Genomic DNA, 24,933 nt, shown 5'->3' on the forward strand with positions numbered 1-24,933 from the left:
GTTAGCGATTGACTAGAGGGCTGCAGTGTCCTTCTTAGATGTTATTAGGGAAGGCCCTTATAGTTGTGCAAAAACGAACCCCTTGCATATGCCAGATCTTTAAGAAAGAAACAGAAAGTAGGAGATCTTATGGGCCCAGAATAGTGGGTGGTTGATTTATCTGTCTGTCTATCTATGGACCTCACACTCTCTCACTCCCTATATATGTGTGTGTGTGTGTGTGTGTGTGTGTGTGTGTGTGTGTGTGTGTGTGTGTGTGTGTGTGTATGTATGTATATGTATATATATACAGTATGGGTCTACTGATTTTGACCAAATGAACCAAACAACAATGTTCACAATGTCGAGCAGAAAATGTTGACATTACAAATGTTAGCACACAACTATGCAAGTGCTGAGCAACATGCAAAATAAATACTTAAAAATAAAGCAAAAGAACAATGTTTTTGCAAGGGGGGCATGCTTCACCCCCTCCATGCCCTGCTAATTATATATACTAACTCAAGGATAGCACAATATCAGGGAAATGGCATATTCTCCTACCCTGAATATTGTGCCATCATGCATACCTTTTTCCAATCTGTTTAGTGAAACAAATCTGGGGACTAAACAGATGTCAACAAAGTGTACTTTCAACAATAATCAGTGCTCCTATACATATATACATATATATGTGGTTAAGAGGCACATCCGGGAAAGCACGTGTCCCCAACTACAAAACATTGAATATCTTAGATTGACACCTAAAATATGAAAAAAGGAACAAGTATGTAAAATATTTACTTCCCCACATTCTCTGTTAATAAATACACACACACACACACACACACACACACACACACACACACACACACACACACACACACACACACACACACATATATATATATATATATATATATATATATATATATATATATATATATATATATATATATATATATATATATATATATATATATATATATATATATATATATATATGCGCACACACACACATATCTATGTATGTATTTTATATGTGTGTGTGCGTGTGTGTGTGTGTGTGTGTGTGTGTCCATGTGTGTGTGTGTAGGGGGTCTGCAGCCGTAGCCCCCACAGGCTGCACAAGGCACCAAACACATGCAAGTGAGTTACAGAATAGGAGCCAGCATGAACAACCTCAGTTTATGTAATGCTTTTTCATAGTGTCTCTTACTGGTCATAACATTGTTTTTTCAATCTCCTACACACCATCGTCAGACAAGTTTTTATCATCGCTACTCGGGGTGCCAGGTAATCATTAGAGGGATACAAACTATTTTCAATAAGTCTGATTCCAGGGGACACACCACATAAGCTGAATTGTTAGACCCTGTCTGTAGGAGTATGTGATTCTCAAAGCTGCAGCAAAGGAGTTAGGTGCCTGGAGGGGGGTGACATACCTATTTTCCACACCCATACCCTGCTTGGCCCATCCTTTATTCACCCTGCCATACCAGTGCAACACCAGCCCTACTTGGCCTAGATTAAGCAGTTGTTCTGCTTAGAAAATGGGCTATTAATTTAGTTTGTAGTTATTTTTTTTAATTGTACATAGTTTATATTTTGACATAAAATAGTCAACATATATTTTAGCTTAAAATAGTCAATACTGGTATTAAATGGATTTAAGACTTGAGCTTTAGTGATGCGATTATAATGGAAAGAAAAAGAAGCTGTACAATAAAGTTAAGTTTCATGCAGCGCCATTTTAAGTTCTGGCCTTCAATATCAGTAGAATATGGCAGCACAGTTCAAAATTATATCAATTTAGCAGTGTTTAATTGGTGACATTCAGCAGTTTGTAGGTCTATGTAATATTCTTCCTGCACAAGCACACAGCAAACACACACACACACACACACACACACACACACACACACACACACACACACACACACACACACACACACACACGGATCTAGGACTATTAAACGAAAGTTCAATAGTCCGAATCCACAATCACCAAACACACTTTAGTGAAAGCACTTTCACCGAAAAAGCACTTCCGTTAAAGTGTGTTTAAACAAAAAAGAATAAAACATTACTTTTACATTTTTGCAGGGGCAAGCCCCTGCACCCCCCACACCCCCTCTACTTAAATATTCTCACTCCAAGGTCGCACTACAGTGGGCAAAAGGGAATTTTCCCTTATCCTTACTGTAGTACGATCTCGGTGAAAAGCACTTTCGCGCAAGTATGCCTGGCCAAATCTGTTTCGGTTATGTTGCTGTTCGGTGATCTGTACGGATCCCATGCTCACACAAACACACACAGCAATAGCTGAACACTGCGAACAGTGGGGCATACTACTTTAGGATGACCAAATAACTTAATGTGCAGCATTTCTACATTGTGCTAATAATTTATGTGCAGGCATGTATGGCTGTGCATGTCAGAAAGACAATGTCAGAGAGAGATCGAGAGAGATAGAGAGAGTGGATAGAGAAAGGAGATGCTACAGAGAGGGTCCTGGTGAAGTTTTTGCTGCATGTACCCTTACTAAGCTTGTTATCTAAAGCTGAAATTGAACACTAACTTTAGTACTGCACAAACGTATTTTATTTAATGAGGCCCCTATATCCAGAAGGTAGTGACCCTCTGATGTTCATCGTGTTTCACTGTTGCAGTCATTACAATTGGGTTATCCTGCTGGCAGGCTACCCGCAGTCAGCCCAAGTTCCAAAGTCTAGGTCCGGCATTGGTTGCTGTCACCTCTTCCTTGACGTCAGTGCGCCAGGGGTATAAAAGATGCAGCTGATGCCATTTTATTCAGTCTTTACATGAAGAAGAAATTATGCCGCTGCAGTCATCCATGATAACTGCAATGTATTTTCATGTCATTAAAGTTCACAGAGTTGTTATCCTGGTTGGTATTACATTTTTCCTTGAAGCAGAGTTTTACATATGCCAGGAGAATAAATGAAGACAGTCACTATGGTTTGTCCACAATAACTGAGATAGTATGAAATCAAAGGTGGGGATCTCTATCTTTGCAAATGCTTAAGAGGCAGGGAAGTAAATAAAATGAAAATTAAGTTGTAAGAAATAAAAAACTGATTTTTTTTTCTTCTGCTGTATCCCAGTCTGGTGCTTGAGGCAGCAGCCCCATCTGCCCCACCCTTTTTACAGCTGTGATGGTGATTCCATGTTTGGAACATTCATTTTACTGGATGACCTGACTGAGGTCTTTTCTACATAGAAGGGGATTATAGATTTGGAAGATGAGTAGACATGGGATGTATTCAACTTGCATACCCTGTGAACTTTGGAAGAAATGTTAAAAGACCATGTTTCAAGGGGCAGAATACCCTTACGGAGTTGTCATGGAGTGGAACGTCACTTTTGCAGGCAGGTGCAAATTGTGTCCCTTTCACAGGAAACTTATATTCTGGTTGTGCATAGTTGTTAGAAGTCAGTTTGCTCTGTTTTTTATATAGTTTATGAATTGGCTTGATGTTTAAATGTTTTTAACCTCTGTAGCTATATATCAGCTAACTCTCTCAAATGACTACTAATGATCCACTGCTTCAGGATTCCCCTGGGTCAGTGACTGTTGTTGCCTTGATACTTTTTAATCATAGCTTGGATTTAACATTAATGGCTTTATTTTCATTGAATTCTAACATGTTTAAGAATTTGCTTAAGAAATACATGTTACTGTGCAGCCTGAGAAAGCCAAACTTAGAGCTGATTCTGCTTCAAGTAATCTCCTCTCTCCCCACAGAAACATCAGAAATTGAGTAATAAGGGGTTTAGGGTTTTAGATGTTCTTCGTGTTTCACTGTTGCAGTCATCACATTTGGATTATATCCCTGCCAGGGTAGCCCTCAGTCAGCCTGAATACCAGAGGCTTAGTATTTCTGCATCAGTTGCCGTCGCTGCAGGACTGACGTCATGTCATCAGTGGTATAAAATAAGGCAGCCAACACCATTACATCAGTCTTTCTTGCCAAGGAGCCAGAAACAGAAGCAGTTCACACGAGTGCCGTTCGGCCGCTACTTGAGTTTTTTTTTCATTTCCGAACTGAAGTTGAAGTCTTCTAAAGCTAAGTACCCCGTTGGGAATCCTTTTTTCTTGCTCTAACTAATCTAGCTGCCACTTTTGTGCCTTGTTCAATGCCAGAACTGTACGTCATTGGGCCCTTATTGTAGCTAGATATTTTTTCTCTCTCAGTCCTCAAATTACGATATGGCTTTGGTAAGCCATCCGACAGCAGATCTTCCAAAGGATAAAGACAGAGACAGACTGCACAGGTCCAAAATTGTTGACGACACTTCCATTAAGCTAGTCATCAGTTCTCCGGTCCTCAGTGAGGCATTTTCGCAGCCTCTGATGCCTACTTCTGTGGATTGCAAGCCACTACCGAGACCCTTTCAGAGTCTGATATGCCGTGAGACTCTTCATCGACTAAGGATCCTGCGGATGTCTCTACCTTGGATGGATCTGGAGCTGCTGAGCAGGCACCGGCTTCTGAGGAAGTACTTTGCACTACCGATTCTCAACACAGACCGACGACTTCTTTCTCGTCTACCATTCTTTCGGAAACTACCGAGTTTCTAAGGGCCAGGGTACGAACCACACCCAAAAAAACAACCCAAGCTCAGGCACCTGCTTCCTTGCCTCAGTCTCAAATGCTTAAAATGGCAGATGATCTTATAATGCTTATCAGGGAAGCCAGGCTACCCATTCCAAAAGAAAAAGAGATTTGTCCCCAGTAGTTTTATCTGAACAGGAGTCTGATGACTCTGATACATCTGAATATGAAGATATGCAACCCCTCTCTGCTTATGAGGATTCTGATGCAGAGGAATCCATCCCTTCAGCCTCTCCACCTGAGGACATTTCCTTTGGGGAAACCCTACATACCTTAAGGAAGCATTTCCAATGGGAATGTTAAGACTACCCTCAGTCAAAAAAGAGACTCAGGGAATTCTTAGATCTTCCACAGCACAGACCTCTGGCCATTCCATTCTGACCCCTGACACCCTCCCTCCTGCTCCCAGAAAACCTGACAGGTACTATAGAGTCCCTGACTCTCACACATTTCTTTTCAAAAATCCTACTGCTGACCCCGAGGTTATCTCTCAAGGACCTAAAGGAATTAAAGCAACTTCTGCTAAGAATCCCACCCCCTCGGATAGGGATTCCCGAGCATTAGACAGATGGGGTAAAAAAGTATACACTTCAGCTACTCTTGCTTTTAGGGCACTGAATTTTCAGTTCCATATGTGAAATATCAGCAACATACTATGGAACTCCTCAAACAAAAAAAAAATCTTCTTTTCCTGCTTGTGCAGAAAATAAAGAGTTACAAGAGTTAATGCATTCTGCAAGTCAAGTAACTAAGCACACCTTACAATGTGGTTTTGATGTCCTAGAAGCATCCTGCAGGGCAGCAGTTACTAGTTCTGTCCTTAGAAGGCATGCTTGGCTTAAGGAACAGCCCTTGCCAGACCATGTCAAATCCAAATTATTGGACACACCCTTGCACAAAGACAACTTATTTGGCACCAAGGCAGAGGAGGTTTTAAAAAAGATGGAAGAAAAAGCTAAATCTATGTAGACAGTTAAAGACGTCTTGCAAGTCCAGCCACTGAGGTTCAGTAGGCATTGCACCTCCAAGCACTGGTCCTTCCCTGCCCCCCCCAGATCAGCTCAGCCCAGACCCCGGGGAAGCAGGTCCCCCAGACAACAGCCCCAGCGAATGGAGAGCTCTAAGGAATGGAGTTCCTCCTCTTCAAAACCAGGGAGTGCTAAACCACCCCCTCATGGTAAGAACTCCCAATGACTTTACACTTCCACCCCCCTCTCTCTGCCCACCTCCTCTTGCCCCTAGGAGGAAAACTCTCCTTCCACGCAAGCACCTGGGCCACCATTACAAATGACCACTGGGTCCTCAACATAGTGTCTCAGGGATATAAATTTTATTTCAACACTCTACCAACCCCAGATCTTCTCCCAAACCAGTGGACAGAGACCAAAAAGCAAGTCCTTTCCTTGTTCTCTATGAGGGCAATAGAGCATGTTCCTGCAGAACAGATAGGCCAAGGTTTCTACTCCAAACTCTTCCTGGTACCCAGAAAAGAGGGCACATGGCACCCCATCCCTGATCTATCCATTCTAAACCCCTTTCTGGTGATACCAAAATTCAAAATGCTCACCCTCCAGCAGCTTCTACTTATGCTCTCCAAGGATGCTTGGTTAGCCACCCTAGACCTAAAAGAGGCCTAGCTACACAACCCACTCAGGGAATCATGCAGGAAATACCTATGTTTCAGGGCAGGATCACTGCACTTTCAGTTCTCTGTGCTTCCCTTTGGCTTATCCACTGCTCCCAGAGTTTTCACAAAATGTCTGGCTCCCGCCATTGCTTTTTGCAGACAAAGAAATATTCAAATTTACCCATACTTAGATGACTGCCTGATTCAGGCAGACAATCAGGAAAAGCTGCTAAAGCACCTGACCTTTGTAAAGGACCTACTGACCTCCCTGGGGTATACTATCAATGAAAAGGAATCCAAACTAGTACCCACACAAAAAATTGTATTCCTGGGAGCAAGCCTGGACACAGCATCCCAGATGGCATTCCTTACACCAGAAAAACAAACCTTCCTGACAGCCTACTTTTCTCAACTAGCCACTAGGACCCAGTTATCTGCAAGGATAAATCCTGCAAGCTGTAGGGTTCATGGCTTCTTGCATTCTACTCATTCCATATGCCAGACTGCATATGAGGAAACTACAGTGGTACCTAAAAAGCCTTGGGTGTCAGCACTCCCAAGACCTGGAAACTCTTATACCAATGATACCTTGTTTTAGGAAAGATTTTCTTTAGTGGGCAGCAGCATGCTACCACAACAAGGGACTTCCCTTCTCACAACCCCATGCCACCCAGACCCTCACCACAGATGCATCAGACTATGCCTGGGGTGCACACCTGGATGGCAGTTGCATTCAGGGCCAATGGAGCCCAAATCAAATACATCTGCACATCAACCAAAAAGAGATGTTATCTGTTCAGCATGCTCTGACAGCTTTCAGACCCCTACTCTCCCCAGGGCCTCTATTGATCAAAACAGACAACACCACTGTGATGTGGTATATCAACAAGCAGGGAGGGACTCACTCGTACCCTCTGTGCAGGCTCACCATGACCCTTTGGCACACGGCCTCAGCCAGGCAACTACACCTGTTAGCACAATTCCTGCCAGGCTCTCTAAACTCTCTGGCAGGCAACTTAAGCAGAAATCTTCTGGACCCACACAAGTGGCAGCTAGACCAAAGAACCTTCATCCTTGTAACCCAGAAATGGGTCACCCCGAAGGTCAACCTCTTTGCTTCCCACTCCAACCATCAGCTCAACAAATTTGGCACCAGGGAACATCACAGCAAGGCCTGGAAAGTGGATGCTCTACCCTTCCAATGGATCAACCTCTTGGTCTACGCATTTCCCCCTCTACCACTCATTTCAAGGGTACTGCTCAAAATAAGGGAGGAAAAACTGAGGACAATCCTGATTGCCCCAGACTAGCCACATCAGCACTGCTACCCACTGCTGCACAGCTGTCACCCTTGCCACCATGACATCTCCCTCAGATCCCAACACTCCTGACCAAGAGGAATAGAGAATTCATGCACCCCCAATTGCAGACCCTCAATCTGGCAGCCTGGCTTGTTCCCTGACCACTTTACAAGCTGCCAATCTAAGCAAACAAGTTCTAGATGTTATACATGAGGCCAGATGCCCTAGCACTAGAAAGTCTTATGCTGACAAGGGGAAAAGGTTTTACACCTAGATCCAGGCTAAGGGAGCCGGAACGGCACAGCCCTCCCTACCTTTCATCCTGGACTACCTGGCTGACCTACTACAAAGGGGTCTATCCTTCTCTTCTATTAAAATTCATGCCTCTGCCATCTCTGCTCATTTCAGCACAGCGCCACCTCTTTTCTCCCTCCCTCTCATCAAACAGTTCCTAAGAGGGGCTAACAACTTGAGGCCACCCAGAAGAGCACCTACATCAACTTGGGACCTAAACTTTGTGCTGGAAAAGCTCACCCTGCCCCCCTTTGAACCAACAGCTTCAGCAGAATTAAAGTTTCTCTATTGGAAGACAGCCTCGCTTCTGGCCATCACTTCAGCTAGAAGAGTATCCAAGCTACAAGGCTTATGGCTATAAAGCCCTTCATCATTTTCCATGCTGACAGGGTCTCCCTCAGGACTAACCCATCCTTCATGCCAAAAGTGGTGTCCAGTGTGGCTCTCAACCAATCCATTTTTCCCTAACCCACAAAACAAGGGGGAAAGGATTCTGCACTCTCTAGTGTGCACAGACAGCTCATATTCTACCTAGACAGACTAAATCATTTAGAAAGACTAATAAATTGTTAGTCAGGTTTGCTGCAGGAGCAGAGGGCAAGGCCATATCCAAACAAACCATTTCCAAATGGATAGCACACTGCATCCATTTCTACTACAATAAGCACGGGAAACCTCCCCCTAGGGGGGTCAGGACACATTCTACCAGAGCAACCTCCACCTCTGTAGCTTTCCTCAGAGAGGTACCCACCAGGGACATCCTGGAGGCTGCAACATGGACATCTGTTCATACCTTCACCAAGCATTACCACCAGCCTATCTTCTTCAAATCCAGGGCAGGCTTTGCCACCACAGTCTTGCAGGGCATCCTAGCCAGCCCCCAGTCTTCTTGACTGCCTCCACCCTTTTCTTCAGCTTTGGGAATCAATCCAAATGTGATGACTGCAACAGTGAAACACGAAGAATATAGTACAGTTGTGTACACTTACCATAAATGTAGATCTTCGAGTGTATTCACTGTTGCAGTCCTGGTTTCCCTTCATCCCCCTTGTCTCTCTCTCAGTTTCTCTCTCTCTCTCTGTCTCTCTCTCTCTCTCCTTACAAGGAAGTTTTGGTATTTACTTTCTACTGGTCGCGTTCTTCCACTATAACCTAGCTCCTTCTTGGGGGCTCCTGACAGTTAGTGCAAGAAAAACTGATGTAATGGCATCAGCTTCCTTATTTTATACCACTGACGACCTGACATCAGTCCTGGAGCAATGGCAACTGATGCAGAAATACTAAGCTTCTGGTATTTGGGCCGACTGAGGGCTACCCTGGCAGGGATAACCCAAACATGATGACTGCAACAGTGAATCCACTCGAACATCTACATTTATGGTAAGTGTACACAACTGTCCTTTTCATTTTCTCATTCATCTGGAAAGCAGAGAACAACTGGCTTCTCAGACATTTAAATTAATTGTGTTGGATACACTGTAAGAATATATGGGGCACCTGACAGTGTTTAAAGCTTAGTAAAATTAGAGCATGGCCACTTTTATATTAGAATATATCACTACACTCTCCAGTCTGAAAATGACTAACCTTTTTCTGCACCAGTTGTTTCTTTTACTGAGGTGGAAGTCATAAATGGAGGGAACATTAACTAAGAACTAACAGATATTGACTCTAGATGTGTTATAGATGTGTTGTAGATACTGTTTGCATGTTGTTGAGGTTACAGTTGAAATCAACACGTGCACTAGACCAAGTCCATCTTATCTCAGGTACTGGATGCACGCATCCTTTTTAGATCATTGTATATTATATAAGGCTCAGTCTCCCTCTGTTCCCCACATAACCACTGGAGGTTCAGTCAATGTTAAGCTCATGAAACATGTGCACTCCACTACAGCTGTGGCAGAAGTGTGCTGGGATATTAATGAATTCAATAACTGGAGTAAACCTCTAGCATATCTAATGTGAGATATGTTAAAGGGGACTTTACCTGCTCACTTAAAATGTAGGTCAAAACTACTGCCTTATAGTGATAACACATAAGATGGAAAGGGGAGAAAGGAAGAGTGGGGGATATGTGCTCAAATTGGCATCCCATAAGGTGGTCAAAGCATGACTTTGAGGCTCCATTTGAACATAATGCCTACAGTCACTGAGATGTTGCACCCAGTGAGGGGAAAACAATAGTAGGGATGTACAACATCTTAGCACTTTTAGATCTTATTTATACATTTTCTTTAATTCTTCCATTCCTCCTATCTGTCTTTCTTTAAATTTTGTTTATCAAGTTAGAGCACTGATCACAAGAGACCAATTTTAGTCTCAGCCTGGAAATAAAAGGAAAGTCAGAATTGCATTTAGTAAGATGGCAAGAATATAATGAAAATACACATCAGTTATATATCATTATCAATTAACCAAAATGAAGAGTGTATGCAATTGTAAAATGCATTATCTTCAATAAATCGGTTGAGTGCTTAATTTAGGGTAAGATAAGTTATCTCTTATTTGTGTGGGTGTGTGTGTGTGGCTGGGGGTCCCTGAGTTTTGGTCCTAGCATAGAAACAGTGATCCATACAGTGGAGTTTAGTTTGGGGGGGGGGTTCCACTGTTAGGTGGCAGAGTGGTTGTGCTTTCTGAGGCCATAAGAGGAAGGTGTTTAATTACTTCTAGGGGAAAGAGAAGGTCTGATTGACTAGGACTTTGAATAGTTGGGATCCTATGAGATGCTCAACCTTTTGTGGAGCAGAGAGACATTTTTTCAGTGTTTTACAGTCGTATTCAGTTTTAGGAGAATGGGTAATAAATCTACAAATTTTACTGGTTATTATTATTTTGTCAGAGGTGCATCGTTTTTGGAGGAGCATACACAACAACAACAACAACAGCAACTTGCCAGCTAAGATTTGGAAATTGCAGAGTCCCTGCTTGTCCCATACCTGGAGGTGAAGTAATAGAAGTAGTTTTGAAGCAGACACCCATCACACACCAGGTTTTATTGGAAATATACACATGCATGGGTGAGGAAATGCTGAAAGATTGTCTCAGGACATATCAGGCAGCAGCTAAAGGGAACAGTCCATCATGTTAGAAGCCACTGGTAATTCTTTTGGTGCCTAAACCTAATACAACAAAAAATAGTTTCATCATTTCACTCAATTTCATTTGCTGTATGTGGATTGAAAATTTTAATTTGTATATGTATCTCTTGGACAAGACTGAGAGACCCTTGAAAAAAAGAATTAATGAACATTATTATGACATTTTAAAAAGTAATATGAAAAATGTGCTTTGCAGACGCATTCAGGATTGTCTAGTATTTAAGAAATTCAAGTTTTGTATACTTGAGATGGGTTCTATTAGTCCAGGGGTGGTGCTTGGGAGTCTTCTCTGGCATACCGTGAACTGATGTGGCAACTTAAACTAAATGCGACAAAATATCTGGGGTTAAACAACAGTGTTAATATTTTGCCTGTTTTAAAGCTGCAATCAGCAAAACTATGATCTTATACATTTTGTTCTGTTTATTGTGGAGAACATAAATTTGTCATAATTAGTATTTTTTTCAAAATTTAATATTAAACTAAGTGAATTATATATTTATGAATATTTAATATGAGCATTTTGTTTGAGGGGAAAGTGTTTCTAGGTAGGAGAAATTTTGAACAAGTTTTTAACTTACAATGCATACATGTTAACATGTTTTTATGAAATATTTTAAGGTTTTTAACTGTTTATTGTATGCTTGATTTAACTTAATCTTTGTTAATTAATTAGTCACGTGATGACGCGCAATGTCTTATAAATACTGTGATTTGATTTGGTGTCAACAGTTCTGATGAAGTCAATTGAGACAAAAGTACCTGACAATAATCGGGTGCTAAACTCTATTGCTGTGTTTTATTTTTATCAGGCTATTAAAATTTGTTCTTTTGGATGTGTTGGGCTCAACATTTAATGTTTCTGACCTTGTACCCTTGCTTTGTTTAACACACTTTTTCTGTGGTTCTTCGACTTCTTTTTAGGTGCATTTGCCACATTCTTGAGCATTAAAGAAATCTTGCATCCCGGCCATATATTCAACCCTAACCCCTTTCCCAATAACTCATCACTTGAAACCGCAATACAAATCAAGTCTTATTTCATAGACAGTATAGCATCTCTAACCAAGGATTCCCCAGCATCTAATCCTAATTCTACCTAGCAGTCACATATCACCGCATCCACTTTCACCTTCAAACCTGTGCCCATATCCTATATAAAATTACTCTGAAACAAACTCAAACCGTCCTGTACTTCAGCTGATGACCTTCCAAGTGAGTACCTTAAAGTAGTAGCTGGTAGCATTGCCTACCCTGTGTCATTCCTTATAAATACATCAGTCCAGGAGTCTCATATTTTCTCTCTCTATAGAAAAAGTTACATATTGTCCCTCTGCACAAAGGAGGAAATTCAACAGACATTACCAACTTTAGACCTATGGCAATCTTATCCCCCCTATCCAAAATACTTGAAAAATAGATTCAAAACAATTGCTAAACTATCTCCTGCAGGAAGAACTCCTATCCCCCACACCATGACTTCTGTCCTTCCCATAGTACTAATACTGCACTTCTAAGCTATATAGATACTGTCAATAAAGTTAGAGATAATGCAAACTTCTAGATTTGTCTAAAGTCTTTGACACGGTTTGTCATAACATTAGGTCTCTCTCAGCCCACCCTTCTATGGTTCAAAAGCTACCTCTCCAATAGATATTGGTCAGTGAATGGCACTCCAACCTCTCTCCATACCTCCCAGCTACCAGTGGCGTACCACAAGGCTCTGTCCTTGGTCCCCTCCTCTTTAACATTCTCACCAGCACCCTCCACACATCCACGTAATAGGCCTCCCTAATACAGTACACAGATTACTCCACACTCATTTGTACATCTAACAACATGGAACAGCTCAAAAAAATTACTTATGAAGATTTAACAGCAGCTGAAACATGGCTTTGTAACTTACAACTCATGCTCAACCCTAAAAAAACAAACTGCTACTTTTTTTCTCCCAAGTCCCTCTCCCATGAAAAGTCAAAATTTAAAGTCCTTTCTCTTGATAGTACAACCATTGAAGTAACTTTTAATAGCAAATTATTAGAGATGATATTGGATGATAATCTTAAATTTGTTCTGCATATACAAAATTGCATAATTAAAACTCATGAAAAACTGTCTGTACTCGCACCATGTTGCTAAGGCCTGGAACTCCTTATCTGTTGTCTATCAAATCAATACACTTCCCCCCTCCCATCCTTCAAAAAACATTCTGAAAGACTTCTTAGGCAAAACCTTGCTCTGTTCTTGCTCAACACCAGGATAAACTGTATTGCTAAATGTGAACAAATACCTATTCATACCTTACATCTCCTTACTCTTCCTTCTACATTCATGTCCTTATTTCTATCAATTACTCTTCCCCAGCTTTCTCTCTAAATACACCACAAGCCGGCTTTTCCCTCACTTCATATTGCAATTCCTGTTTGTATTATACTAACTTAGCTTTAATTTCTCTATAAGCTGGCTAAAATTTCGCTAACTACTAAACCATTATCTTGTAACTTGTATCTATTCTTAACCATTGTTTTCATATTATGTTTAATTTGGTATAATTATCTACACTGTAATTGTTTTTTGTATTATTTTTAAAGACTGTAAAATTATTGTTCTGAAAATGTTTTGTAATATTTTAGAGCTTTTCTCTCCTACCCATTCAGATTTTCCTGGTAATCAAATGTCAACAAGAAAATAAATAAATAAATAAGTTATTAGTCCTCCTTTCCTTGTTGATATAAAACCTGGATGAATTACCAACATCACCCAAAGAGCCTGGAGAACTGTCATTAACAATGCCGCCAGAAAATTCTCTGCATCATGTAGAAAGGCTTCCAGATTAACGTCAGTGTTTTTAGCAGGACTTCACAATGAGATAGTGCTTGTTAGTTATGTTGGATTGGAGACTGAATTTGAATAACTAACTCTTTCACTTTCAGAACAAATTCTGTATTCAAAGCTGACTTCTTGCCAGGACAACAAAACTGCATAAAGGAAAAGAAAAGAATTCCATTCAGTGGGCAATTCTTCCACAAGGTAGCATCTGCAGTTGATGTGGACAGATCAGTGGTGTTGTTTGTCTTGTATAGCTGAATAAGACGAACAGGGTTGGGTGTTCGTTTATGTATTTTATTATATACAAACACATTAAGATGGATAGCAGAAACATAAAACATAATTAACTAACTGACTGACTAGTACATATATACATGCTTACATTTCTGCAACTCACTACAAAATAGCGCTGTAGCTTGAACGTGCTCAGTACTTATGCATGCGTCTGCTGACTGGAAAGCTTCTTAAAGGTACATCACATACTCTGGTCTACAAATGGGTCAGTATTGGATTACTAAGTCACCTAAGAGCCCATCAGCGAACCATAGCAGAGATAATTATCAAATGAAAGAATTGCCAGTGATGGATATGGAATGTTCCTATCTAGTCACATCTGTTCCCCCTCATTTTGCAACATTAGTGGGTAAGACATCAGATATTTCTTTCTAATCATTGTAGTGTTTTGCAGATTAGGCACTATTGTATGCTTTATATAGTCATCACATTTACTGCTGCCATGCCCATGAAACATCCAAATAATAGAATGTCAATGGAAAGAATACAATCTCAGAAGATTGTACAAAAACAGAAAAGATAAAAACTTAGATAACACATTGTGACAAATATTATACACAATTGGGTGCAGAGCTCATTGGAAAAGGAGCCACCTATACTGAGCCAGAAGATATAGCAAACATGCTGGCTGACAGATTCAGCTCCAACTTACTCCTCTCTCCCCCTCAACCTTCCCTCAGGAAATACCATCAAACATAACTTCCCCTGCTATTACTAGGGAATAGGTCCTTAATGCTCTCTCTAAAGCCAAGAACACTGCATCAATGGGCCCAGACAGTATCACGGGATGCCTTCTAAATAGCATGAAACATGACCTATCAGGCCCTGTGGAATTGCTATTTAACTGTAGCCTCCAAACAGGTTTCGTGCCTCATGAATGGAGAACAACAGTCATCCCTCTGTACAAAGGTGGGCCATCTCTAGACCCTGGAAACTACAGACCCATATGTCTCACTAGTATTACATGCAAAGCCATGGAAAGAATTGCCATGGAAATTATCAGTAATGATAGAGTAAACCTCCAGACACTGGACCTAGCCCAGTTTGGTTTCTTCAAGGGCAGGTCATGCCTACTCAACCTGGTGGAATTCTTTGAGAAGGGCACCAAAGCAATGGATGAGAGCAAAATGATTCACACTGCCTACCTTGACCTGGCCAAGCCATTTGGCACAATACCCCTCTTGGGCATTGTTGACAAACTCAAGAGACTGGGTATAAAGCTGTATGTCACCTGTTGGATAGAAAACCAGCTCACAGACAGGACTCATGAAGTTAAAATTGGGGAGTCCACCTCTGCAAGAAGGCCAGTCACAAGTGGAGTCCCTCAGGGATCAGTTCTTGGTCCACTCCTTTTTGGCATTTACTTCTCCAAAATCAAGGCCAATGTCAGTGCGGTCTCTGACTGACTAAATTTGCAGATGATTGCAAATTAGGAGCTGTTACTGAATTCCACATTGACAGAAATGTTCTCCAAGAAGGGCTGACACAGACAAACAACTGGTGTCAGAGCCATGGACTAAAACTAAAAGCCAAGAAATGCATAATAGTATCCTTCAGGAAGTCATCCATCCCTGGTAACTATCATATTGAAAACACACCCCTTAGAGTTGACCTAGTAGTCAGGGATTTAGGGACACATATAGACAGTAATCTAACTTTTGACCATCACATGTCTACAGTATAAACAAAGGTATGGCATCTAGGTCCAAGGAAGTCATTGTTCCACTGTATCTGGCATTCCTCAGACCTATCATTGAGTACAATGCCCACTTTGGTATGTATCTAACCAGGCATATCCAACAAATGGAAAGCCCACAGAGGATCCTCATTAAAAGAATATAGAACATAAATAAAATGTGCTATGAAGACTGCCTCAAAGTCCTATCCTGTATTCTGTCTCCTACAGGCTGTTGAGGGGAGATCTTTGCCTGGCATACAGGGCATTGTCAGACCCCACTCTGATGAAGCTCCTGCATATCAGCAAAACAAACAGCACCAGAATTACCCATTCTAAAGACTTAAACCTTGCCTGTGATATAAATAGGACCTACTGGAAAGACAGATGTGTATCCCAGAGACTACCTCATCTCTGGAACAGGCACCCCATCCATGTGAAGCAGAGTTCCTCTCTAACCCAATTCAAGTGTAACTTGGACAACTGGATGGGGAACAGGAAATTCCTCCCTGGCTTGGCTCCTATGTCTCTAATGGACACAGACAGCCTGTAAATGGTTCATCTCCCAGGCCCCTGCTTGTAAATGTTTCATCTCCCAAGCCCCTACTTACACTTATCAAGGGTACCAGAACTTGTCAGAGATACTGGCTGCATAGCTAGGTTTAAAAAAGCCCTTGTTGGTGGTAGGTTAGTAAACATCTATGAACCTATGGACCTGTATAACATAGACCAAAGCAAGCTATGTGCCTCAGTGTTTAACATCTGTGCCTCATAACACCAGGGTCTGGATTTCAGTCCTAATCCATAGTCACTGTCTGGAATTTGTGTGCTGTTTCTGTCTCTGTCTCTGAGCACTCTGGTTTCCTCCTAAAAAGATGTTGGTTATTTGCCTAGTCTAAATTAAAAATGTATACTGTGTTTTTCCCTTGACATTGAGGCCTGGTTTGTGGCTGAAAAGGGTCTGATTGGACTAGGTCACTTATTTGACTAACAAATGGATACAGATAAACTGGAATAAGGTCCATTGGGTAAATCCCATTGCAGTAGGTAACAAAGTTATATTTTGGAAAGGCTGCCATTATTATAATATATGCTGTCTTCAATTTTTATCTTTCAGGTTCAGGATTTTGTTATTCAGTCTTTTCCATAAACTGCTGCTGTTGGTACTGAAGATTACTGCCCTGCACATGTGTTAATCTTGTTGTCATCCTTTGGGAATGTTTCATACTGCTGAGAATTTTATACTGTAACTGTAAGCTTTGTAATTATAGTCACTGCATCCTGAAAAGACCTTTCTTAAGATGCAGATGACAGAGTAGCTTCAGATACTGTCCCTGACTTTAGCTTGTGACATTTGCATTTTGTTATGTGAGTTTGTTTTGCTAACAGTTACTGGATTCCGTATTTGATGACACAGTGTTTATTTGATATTGCAGAGTGCATTTCTGCTATTTCAGGGCATTCTGCATGGTCTTTGAAGCAGAATTGGTTCTATAAGTAAAATAACATCCATTAAGTCTCTAATATAATTACTTTTGCGTTTCCTTGTACTTCTTAATAATGATGTTAAGAACCAAGCAATGGTGCCAACACTGTCTGATGGCGTAGATTTCATACTAGAGAAAAATCACTAGACAGCCAAATGCAGTTCCATTTGGAAAACTGGTAGTATTCCCTCATGATACGTTGCATTGCCTAGTACTAATACAAGGCTGGCTTGCACCATAAGTCCTTCTTCGTTTTCCTTATGCCAAATGAATTTGATACAACTGTACCTGATTTTTGCAGTTCTGAGTAGATCCTTTTATTGCAGCTTGAACTAAATATCTGGTGCCACGTTCTGATAACTGCATTCATAAGCATAGCAGATGTGGGCCTATACATATGAGGAGTAAGTTCCTGTGCGTGTACTCTGTGGACCTGAAATTTGAGCAGTGACTTATTGCATGCAGCAAGCATTATATGTTATATATATATATATATATATATATATATATATATATATATATATATATATATATATAAAATTCATTATTAATTTCCATGTTCTAAACTCTCACTAATTTCTCCAATCAACATAGCCCATAACAACTTTTATAAGGCAAGGTAACTAATATAGTAACTTGACAACAATGCTGTCAGCTATACATATACATACATACAGACACACACACACACACACACACACACACACACACACACACACACACACACACACACACACGCATTTATATATATATATATATATATATATGTGTGTGTGTGTGTGTGTGTATGTATATATATATATATATATATATATATATATATATATATATATATATTACAATTTTATAACTCAGAGAGCCAAACATTCTAATCAGGCCCACTATTACAACTCCCCCAGTCCAAACTGCATGCCACTGACCATTGCTTCTCTCTACTAGTCCTCATACTCTAGGAATATCTTCCCACCAATCTCAAAGACACACTGTCCTTTTCCAAATTCTGTGCTCAACTATAATTTCAACTTAAAAATCAAGCAAAATGCAATTACATCTGTCTGATCAAATAGCCCAATCTTCTCTATATACGAAGTCCCAAATGTATTTGCCTTATACTTATCATCTGATTCACTCTCAACTTCTCCTATTCAAGTGTTATAAATGTATTCTGTGCCTTTGTTTTAGTGCATGCATGTCTAATACTGTACATTTTTTTCTTTTTTGTATTTTCTGTGATGAGACTGAAATTGGTCAGTTTTGATCAGTAGTTTACCTATGTTAATAAAATAAAGTAAATAACATAAATCTGTAAGTGAGATGATGTTCAGTGTTAAAACTTCTCCCTTCTCTTTCTCTCTCTGTAAAGATAACGCAGCTAAAAAAGAAGTCAGAGCTGCACTCATGGAAGTCTCAAGACACACTACAGGAGCCGGAGGTACAGTTCAGCAAAGAAAAGGACAAGTTACGGCAAGAACTACAAGATAGCATCAGGCAGAACCAAATTCTGAAAGCTCAGCTGGAAGCTTCACAGCAAAGACTATTGAAAAGCCGAGATAAAACTGTTCAACACAATAACAAAGTAAGACTAACTACCTTCCTCCTAAAATAAGCTTCAGCCTAATTATTAATCCTGCCTGTCTCAGTTTACATGGAATAATTTCAGAATCTGGGAACTGGCAAAATAACAGCATGGCCTGCATTATTTTTTAGGATTTATGCCATTTACCTTAAAACAATATGAACAGTAACTGTGCACTCATTTTATATAATCGCATCCAAGCAAAGATATCTAAAGAAAAATGTCTGGCAAAACCTGATCTATGCTGCAAGATATTCCTAGCCACCTACTTTCTAGTATCTTTACTTGGAAAAAAAAAGTCTTGACAAATACAGAACTGAAAAAGAAAAAAACATCTCTAGTGGCTTAACAAAACATGTTGTCAGGTAAATAACAATACTATAACAAAAAGTACAGTGATGAAACAGACTCTTCATGAAAAAACATGCAGATTTAGTACTGATAATGCAAGGTGGACTAAACAAGGCACATTAACAAGCGAGCAGCATAAGGAATGATATAATGAAAAAATGTTCAGCACAAATGTACTACCTTCCTGTACTTCTGTAAATACATGCATATTAAGGCACACAGTGCTGTGGGAAGCATGTCATCCACATCTAGCACTGAAGAATGTCCAGTGAACGTAAGCAGCAGTGGCATGGTCCACAGACATCATAAGTAACAGAGTGTGGCATAAATAGTGTATCTGTAAGCACATGTATAAGGTCCTATCGATTATCAGAGCTTTCACTGCAGCCACATTCACTGAATGCCATATGATTATCTGAAGTAGCAGCCTGACAAACTGGAAAAATAAAGATTGTCTGTAGTTTAGTCCTCTAATCTCCTTGTAGAGGTGGACACCCTAGTACATCACAGAATTATTATTACTCCAAACTGCACATTTAAGAGAAAGGGCAATTCCTCTGATAAAATAGTTTCATTTTCAGGAAGATAGATTCGAACCTGCCTTCACCTAGTATAGTAAATACCAGTATGTGTTGTAGTAACAGCCAAACAAAGCACACAGACAGTAACAGGTTAACAATGAGTGTGGATACCTGTACTACAGAAGGAAGCTAAAGTATTACATGTGTACTGTGGGAAACACATCACCAACATTATGCGGCTATCAGTTGGGGAAGGGGTTTCTCTGTAGTACTGATTTTTGTGTATTCGGCTATGCAGCAGGAAAAAGAAGTAATCTGTATGGCACAAGGCATATTATACAGTGTTAGAAATAGAGTCTATACATGTTTCCTATGGAAAGCAGAAATGCCAGGTCACTGTGTCTACTGTATAAAAGCAGAAATATGTATGACATCCAGCTGCTATGCCAGCAGGCATGTCAGTATGATACTCAGAAATGTGCCCCTATGTAAGTGTTGCAAAAACACACCACACCATGAAAACATACATCATGCAGTTTGTGTTACTAATCAATAGTAGTGTGTCAGATATAAGGCTTACCAGGTTTAGCACATTACCTAATGTCAGCAAAGCAAGACATACAGTCAAGGGTGGAAATACTTATGTGCCACACATGTATAATACAACACACCATATAGGTGCATGCATTGTACATAACATGCTTACAGAGGTCTGGCATATGCTGGTTTATTCCCTGTATATGTGCTTGAATGGGCATTTTATTAAAACAAACATTTGCATTGCAACAGGGACTTCCTAAATTGAAACATTGCTTTGTAGTACTGTTACTATCGATAATTTATTGTCTGTGTTTGGAGTAAGGGCAGGTGTTGTTAAAGAGATTGTAACTGAACTACACTGAGCACAGACACGGTTGGTACACCACTAATATAGACTTGGCATGCTAAAGTATTTAACATAGTTATTTCAAGTGTCTACTGACAGGGGACTCACTGCCGACTACTTGTTTGCTTACTTAATGCTCATAATGATATGAAGCACAGAAGGCCGTGGTTGTAATATAAATGTGTATGAAACAAGAAACAAAGGTCTGTGTATAGAACAAATATTACTGCATCTCTAGAAGTATTGCGAAACATGAGCCTTAAAGGTAAGTGCCTAACAACCCCTGGATGTGCTGTAATTTCTATAGCTTGCACATCCCAAGAGCCGTATTACACTTATAAAAATGGGCTTCTGTTTTTTTTTTTTTTTTTTTTTTTGCAGTTTGAACTTTACATTTAGTAGTTTATGTATGATAATTATATGTTTTGTAATTTATTTTAATGTAAAATATTTTTCCCACTCATTTTAACTAATTGATAGCTGTGCAGCATTCTAACTTTTTAACTGTGTACAATTTTGGTCTGAAATTTCCAGGGTGGTAATTTAAGGAACTCTTTCATTAAACCGATGTGTGTTATTGCACAATTCAGTTTATACACGGCTTCAAAAACATGTATACTTCTTCTCAGGTAACCCTTACTCAAAAATATTTCAATAGTAATCATTTTGGTGGCAACTCCAAGAACTGAAAATCACATATATGTAAGTAGTAATCATTTTGTGACCATAGAGCAGAGGTGTAACTAGATATTCTGGCACACCCCCTCACAAATTTAAGCTGAGTAGCATATATAAAAAAAGAAAAAAGTACTTGAGGAGCAAAACAAAAAAGCTGCAACAAACTACTTTCTATATTTTTTTTAGTTTATGCCACTTATCTAGTGCTGAAGTGCTTCAGTTGTGACTGCAAATGCAACTTTGGAATTCATTTCTGAATACCAGTAATGCACTAAAGACTGATCAATATCTGTTGATCGTGATCTCTAAAATGTCTCCCCCTCTGCCCCATTCTAGCTATGTGCCTGCTGGAGAGGAATAAATAAAGAAGGGATTTAGAGAGGAGGTGAGAAAGATGTGAATGATATTAACGTATTACCAGAGAAGCTTTTGTTGTTAGTGAGGAAGAGAAGAATGACCCCCTTGGTTAGATACTTGATAATAAGAAGCCATTAGCAAGGGAAAAGGATGATCCCAGCATGTGTTTATATAGCTCCTATAACTGGACAGAATGAATTAAAAACTTTATTAAATGAGATAATCAGTTGCCAATGGGGAATGCTTATTATAGCCAGGGACTGGAATAGTGTCACATCTAGAGACAATGTCTCAGGAGGGCAATAGGCAAGAGGGAGCTGGAATTTATTGGACAAAACTGGTAAAAGAGCCAAGATATTTGGAGCAAATAATTAAAGAGGGGAAAGTAAGAGAATGGAAAGAGGCCAATAATTTATTTGGACTGCAGGATAGAGATTGCTTTCCCTATCAAGGATTGATATCAGAGTATAGGCAAAGAAAAAGAAATAGGGGAACCTAAGCAAAAAGACCAGCACTGGTCGAGTTTTTTAGTAAAATCTAGAACAGAAGCTGCTGTTAAAAACGAATAGTTAGTAGAGTATACAAAATATTGCATGCTAACTATAAGAATCAATCAGAAGAAGTTAGAAATGAATGGGTAGAGATCTTGGATAAACAATTCACAAATAAACAATGGGGGATATATGTATGTCTCCCAAATATGCAATAAAGTCTAGAAGATTTAGGATGTTTGCTTGGAAGTGTTTGCATAGGTATTTTTATACCCCAAGTAGACTCCAAAGAATTTTTCCTCAGGTAGATGGCAAATGTTGGAGATGTGAAGCATGGAGAAACAGGGAAATGGGGACATATTTTCAGGAAGTGTAACGAGTTGGCAGACTTTAAAGATTCCTTCAGACTGTTCTGTCAGAGATACTGGGTGAGCAAATTGGTGTAATTAAGGAAATTATTTTTTGAGCTATGATACAGAATCAGAATTGCCTAGACATAGTAAGGCCTTGCTAAGTCTAATTATGGTAGCTGCCAAAAAAGGAATTACTAGAAAATGGAAATCAAAGTCTTAACCAACTTTACTAGAATCAGTGAATATAGTAACAGAGATAAAACAACTGAAACTGGGATCTTATAAAAAGGGTAGGAACAAGTTACGTAGGAAGAAATGGAAATTGTGGGAACAGTATGTGCAGAGGAAAAATGAGGTTTAAAAGAAGTTAGGATTTGAATGAGCTATGTCATAGCTACCAAAGTTCTTCTCACGGCTTTATGACAAACTGCCACAGATGCTATTTCTGCCATTTCTTTTGTAATCTCAGTCTTTTGTCTGCTCTAACCAAATCCACATTACCTGCTCACAGGTTCCTCTCCAAACAGTGTTACTCATACTTGGAGACTGTTTTTTTTTTTCTCAGCATTCTGAGACTCGCGCAAATCCACTCCATTTGCCCTCGTTGCACTCTGGTTCACTCCGCTCCCCTACCCTACCCCCATTCCCATACAACCCCACTTTCATTACATATATACCTAATCATACCTCAACCACTTTGTCTTCTCACCTATCAGCCTCAAAATCCCACCCTGTCCCCACCCCTCCAAACACACCTACAATTACTCCCACTACCTCCCAGTCCCACCCCTCATTTCTTATATGTACACTACAACTTCCACCCCTCCCAAACTATTCAACCCCTCTACACAAACACCACCCCTTAAACCATTCCATCAAATATGCAACTCTACTACATTTCCTACTACAGTACTCTAACAGGCCTTCTATTCCTAGCCTACAAAGCCTCCAATCTCCATTATGTTAACAATAATTACCTATACCCTCAAGCACAAACACAAATCTACAGCCTCCTCCCATGCCTTATAGGTACATCTGCCCACAACTGTACAATACCTCCAACTCTCTCCTTTATTCTTTCAGACATATACAAACCACAAACCCAAACTGCCCACTTTTAGATACAATCTAGCTATCACCAAACTGAAAAACCTACCAAATCTGACCTATTAATAACCAATTTCAACCTCAGATGCCTTGTCAATATAATTAGTGAATTTCATGCTGTCCAAGACACCTCTTCTCCTGACATAGCTGTTATAACAGAGACCTGGTTAAAATCTCACATCAAGGACTCTGAAATTACCTTCAGCAGCTATAACATTATAAGACAAGATAGGCTAAGCAAAAGAGGTTGTGGTGTAGCAGTCATGTTCAAAGACCCACTAAAACTAGAAAAATTAAACTGTACAACCCCTGACATCCCCAAGTCAGAAATTCTCATCACCCACCTCATAATAAATCCACATAAACCATAATTATCATTGCCACATATCTGCCCCCTGGAAACAACCTCCCCATTAAAAAAACCCTAAACCTGGACCTTGCAGTTGAATTCTTTAACAACAAATTTCTTGAAATCTTAAATAGCCTAGCCCACACCAGAAAAATATGCTCCAAATCCAAGTAACTACCATGGCTTTCCCATGAGGCAAAACAACTAATTAAATAAAGAGACAGAGCCAAGGCTCTACATCTGTCCACCAAAGACAAATCCAACCTCACCACTTATCAGCAACTAAGAAACCAGACTAAGAAAAAAATTAACAGTGATAAAAAGCACTACATCCAAACCTGTCAACAAAAGTTCCTTCACAACACACAAAAATTCTGGCAAACAGTAAACCTTCTCCTCAACCCTGGTAAATTCACCACCTCCACTCCTTCTACAACCAATACCATCACACCCTTAGCCTCGCAATTTAACTCACATTTCATTAACGCTATCTCCTCCCTGCTTGCCAACAATAAACTGCCCCTCACACTCCCCTCACTAAGCTCTAGTTCTACTAACTCCATATCCTTTAAACCGATTCAAACATCCTACATTAAAAAGCTACTAAGCAAACTAAAACCTTGCCGCCTAGCAGCCAACCAACTTCCTAACGAATTCCTAAAAATTACTGCTCCATCCATTGCCTATCCTGTCTCTATATTAGTCATTCTGTCTTCAAACATTATGTGCTCCTCCTCTGGAAAATTGCTCATATTATCTCCCTCCACAAGGGTGGCCCCTCCAGAGAAATCTCAAATTATCACCCCATAGCCATCCTTCCACCTTTAGCCCAAATCCTAGAAAAATGTATTCAGCTACAACTCCTAAACCACCTTACCACCAACAACCTCCTATCAGATTCCAAGCATGGCTTTGGACTCCAGTATAGTACTAGCACAGCCTTATTATCCTTCACCAATACCATTCACCACCTAATGAACAAGAGACAACTAGTATCTACAATTTTTTAGGACATGTCAAAAGCCTTTGACACCATT

General features: G+C 40.0%; 1 protein-coding gene across 1 annotated transcript in view; it reads left to right on the forward strand.

The window, feature by feature from the left end:
• The window catches only part of FAM184B (family with sequence similarity 184 member B), a 908,731-nt gene that overhangs the window by 410,825 nt on the left and 472,973 nt on the right, over positions 1-24,933 (forward strand). The window contains exon 10 of the mRNA XM_044063450.1: positions 18,591-18,803. Within this exon, the coding sequence (XP_043919385.1) occupies positions 18,591-18,803 (213 nt within the window). The remainder of the gene's footprint in view (positions 1-18,590; positions 18,804-24,933) is intronic.

Source organism: Protopterus annectens, chromosome 2.part1 (assembly GCF_019279795.1).
Source record: "Protopterus annectens isolate FY-2018-M chromosome 2.part1, PAN1.0, whole genome shotgun sequence".
Taxonomy (NCBI): domain Eukaryota; kingdom Metazoa; phylum Chordata; order Ceratodontiformes; family Protopteridae; genus Protopterus; species Protopterus annectens.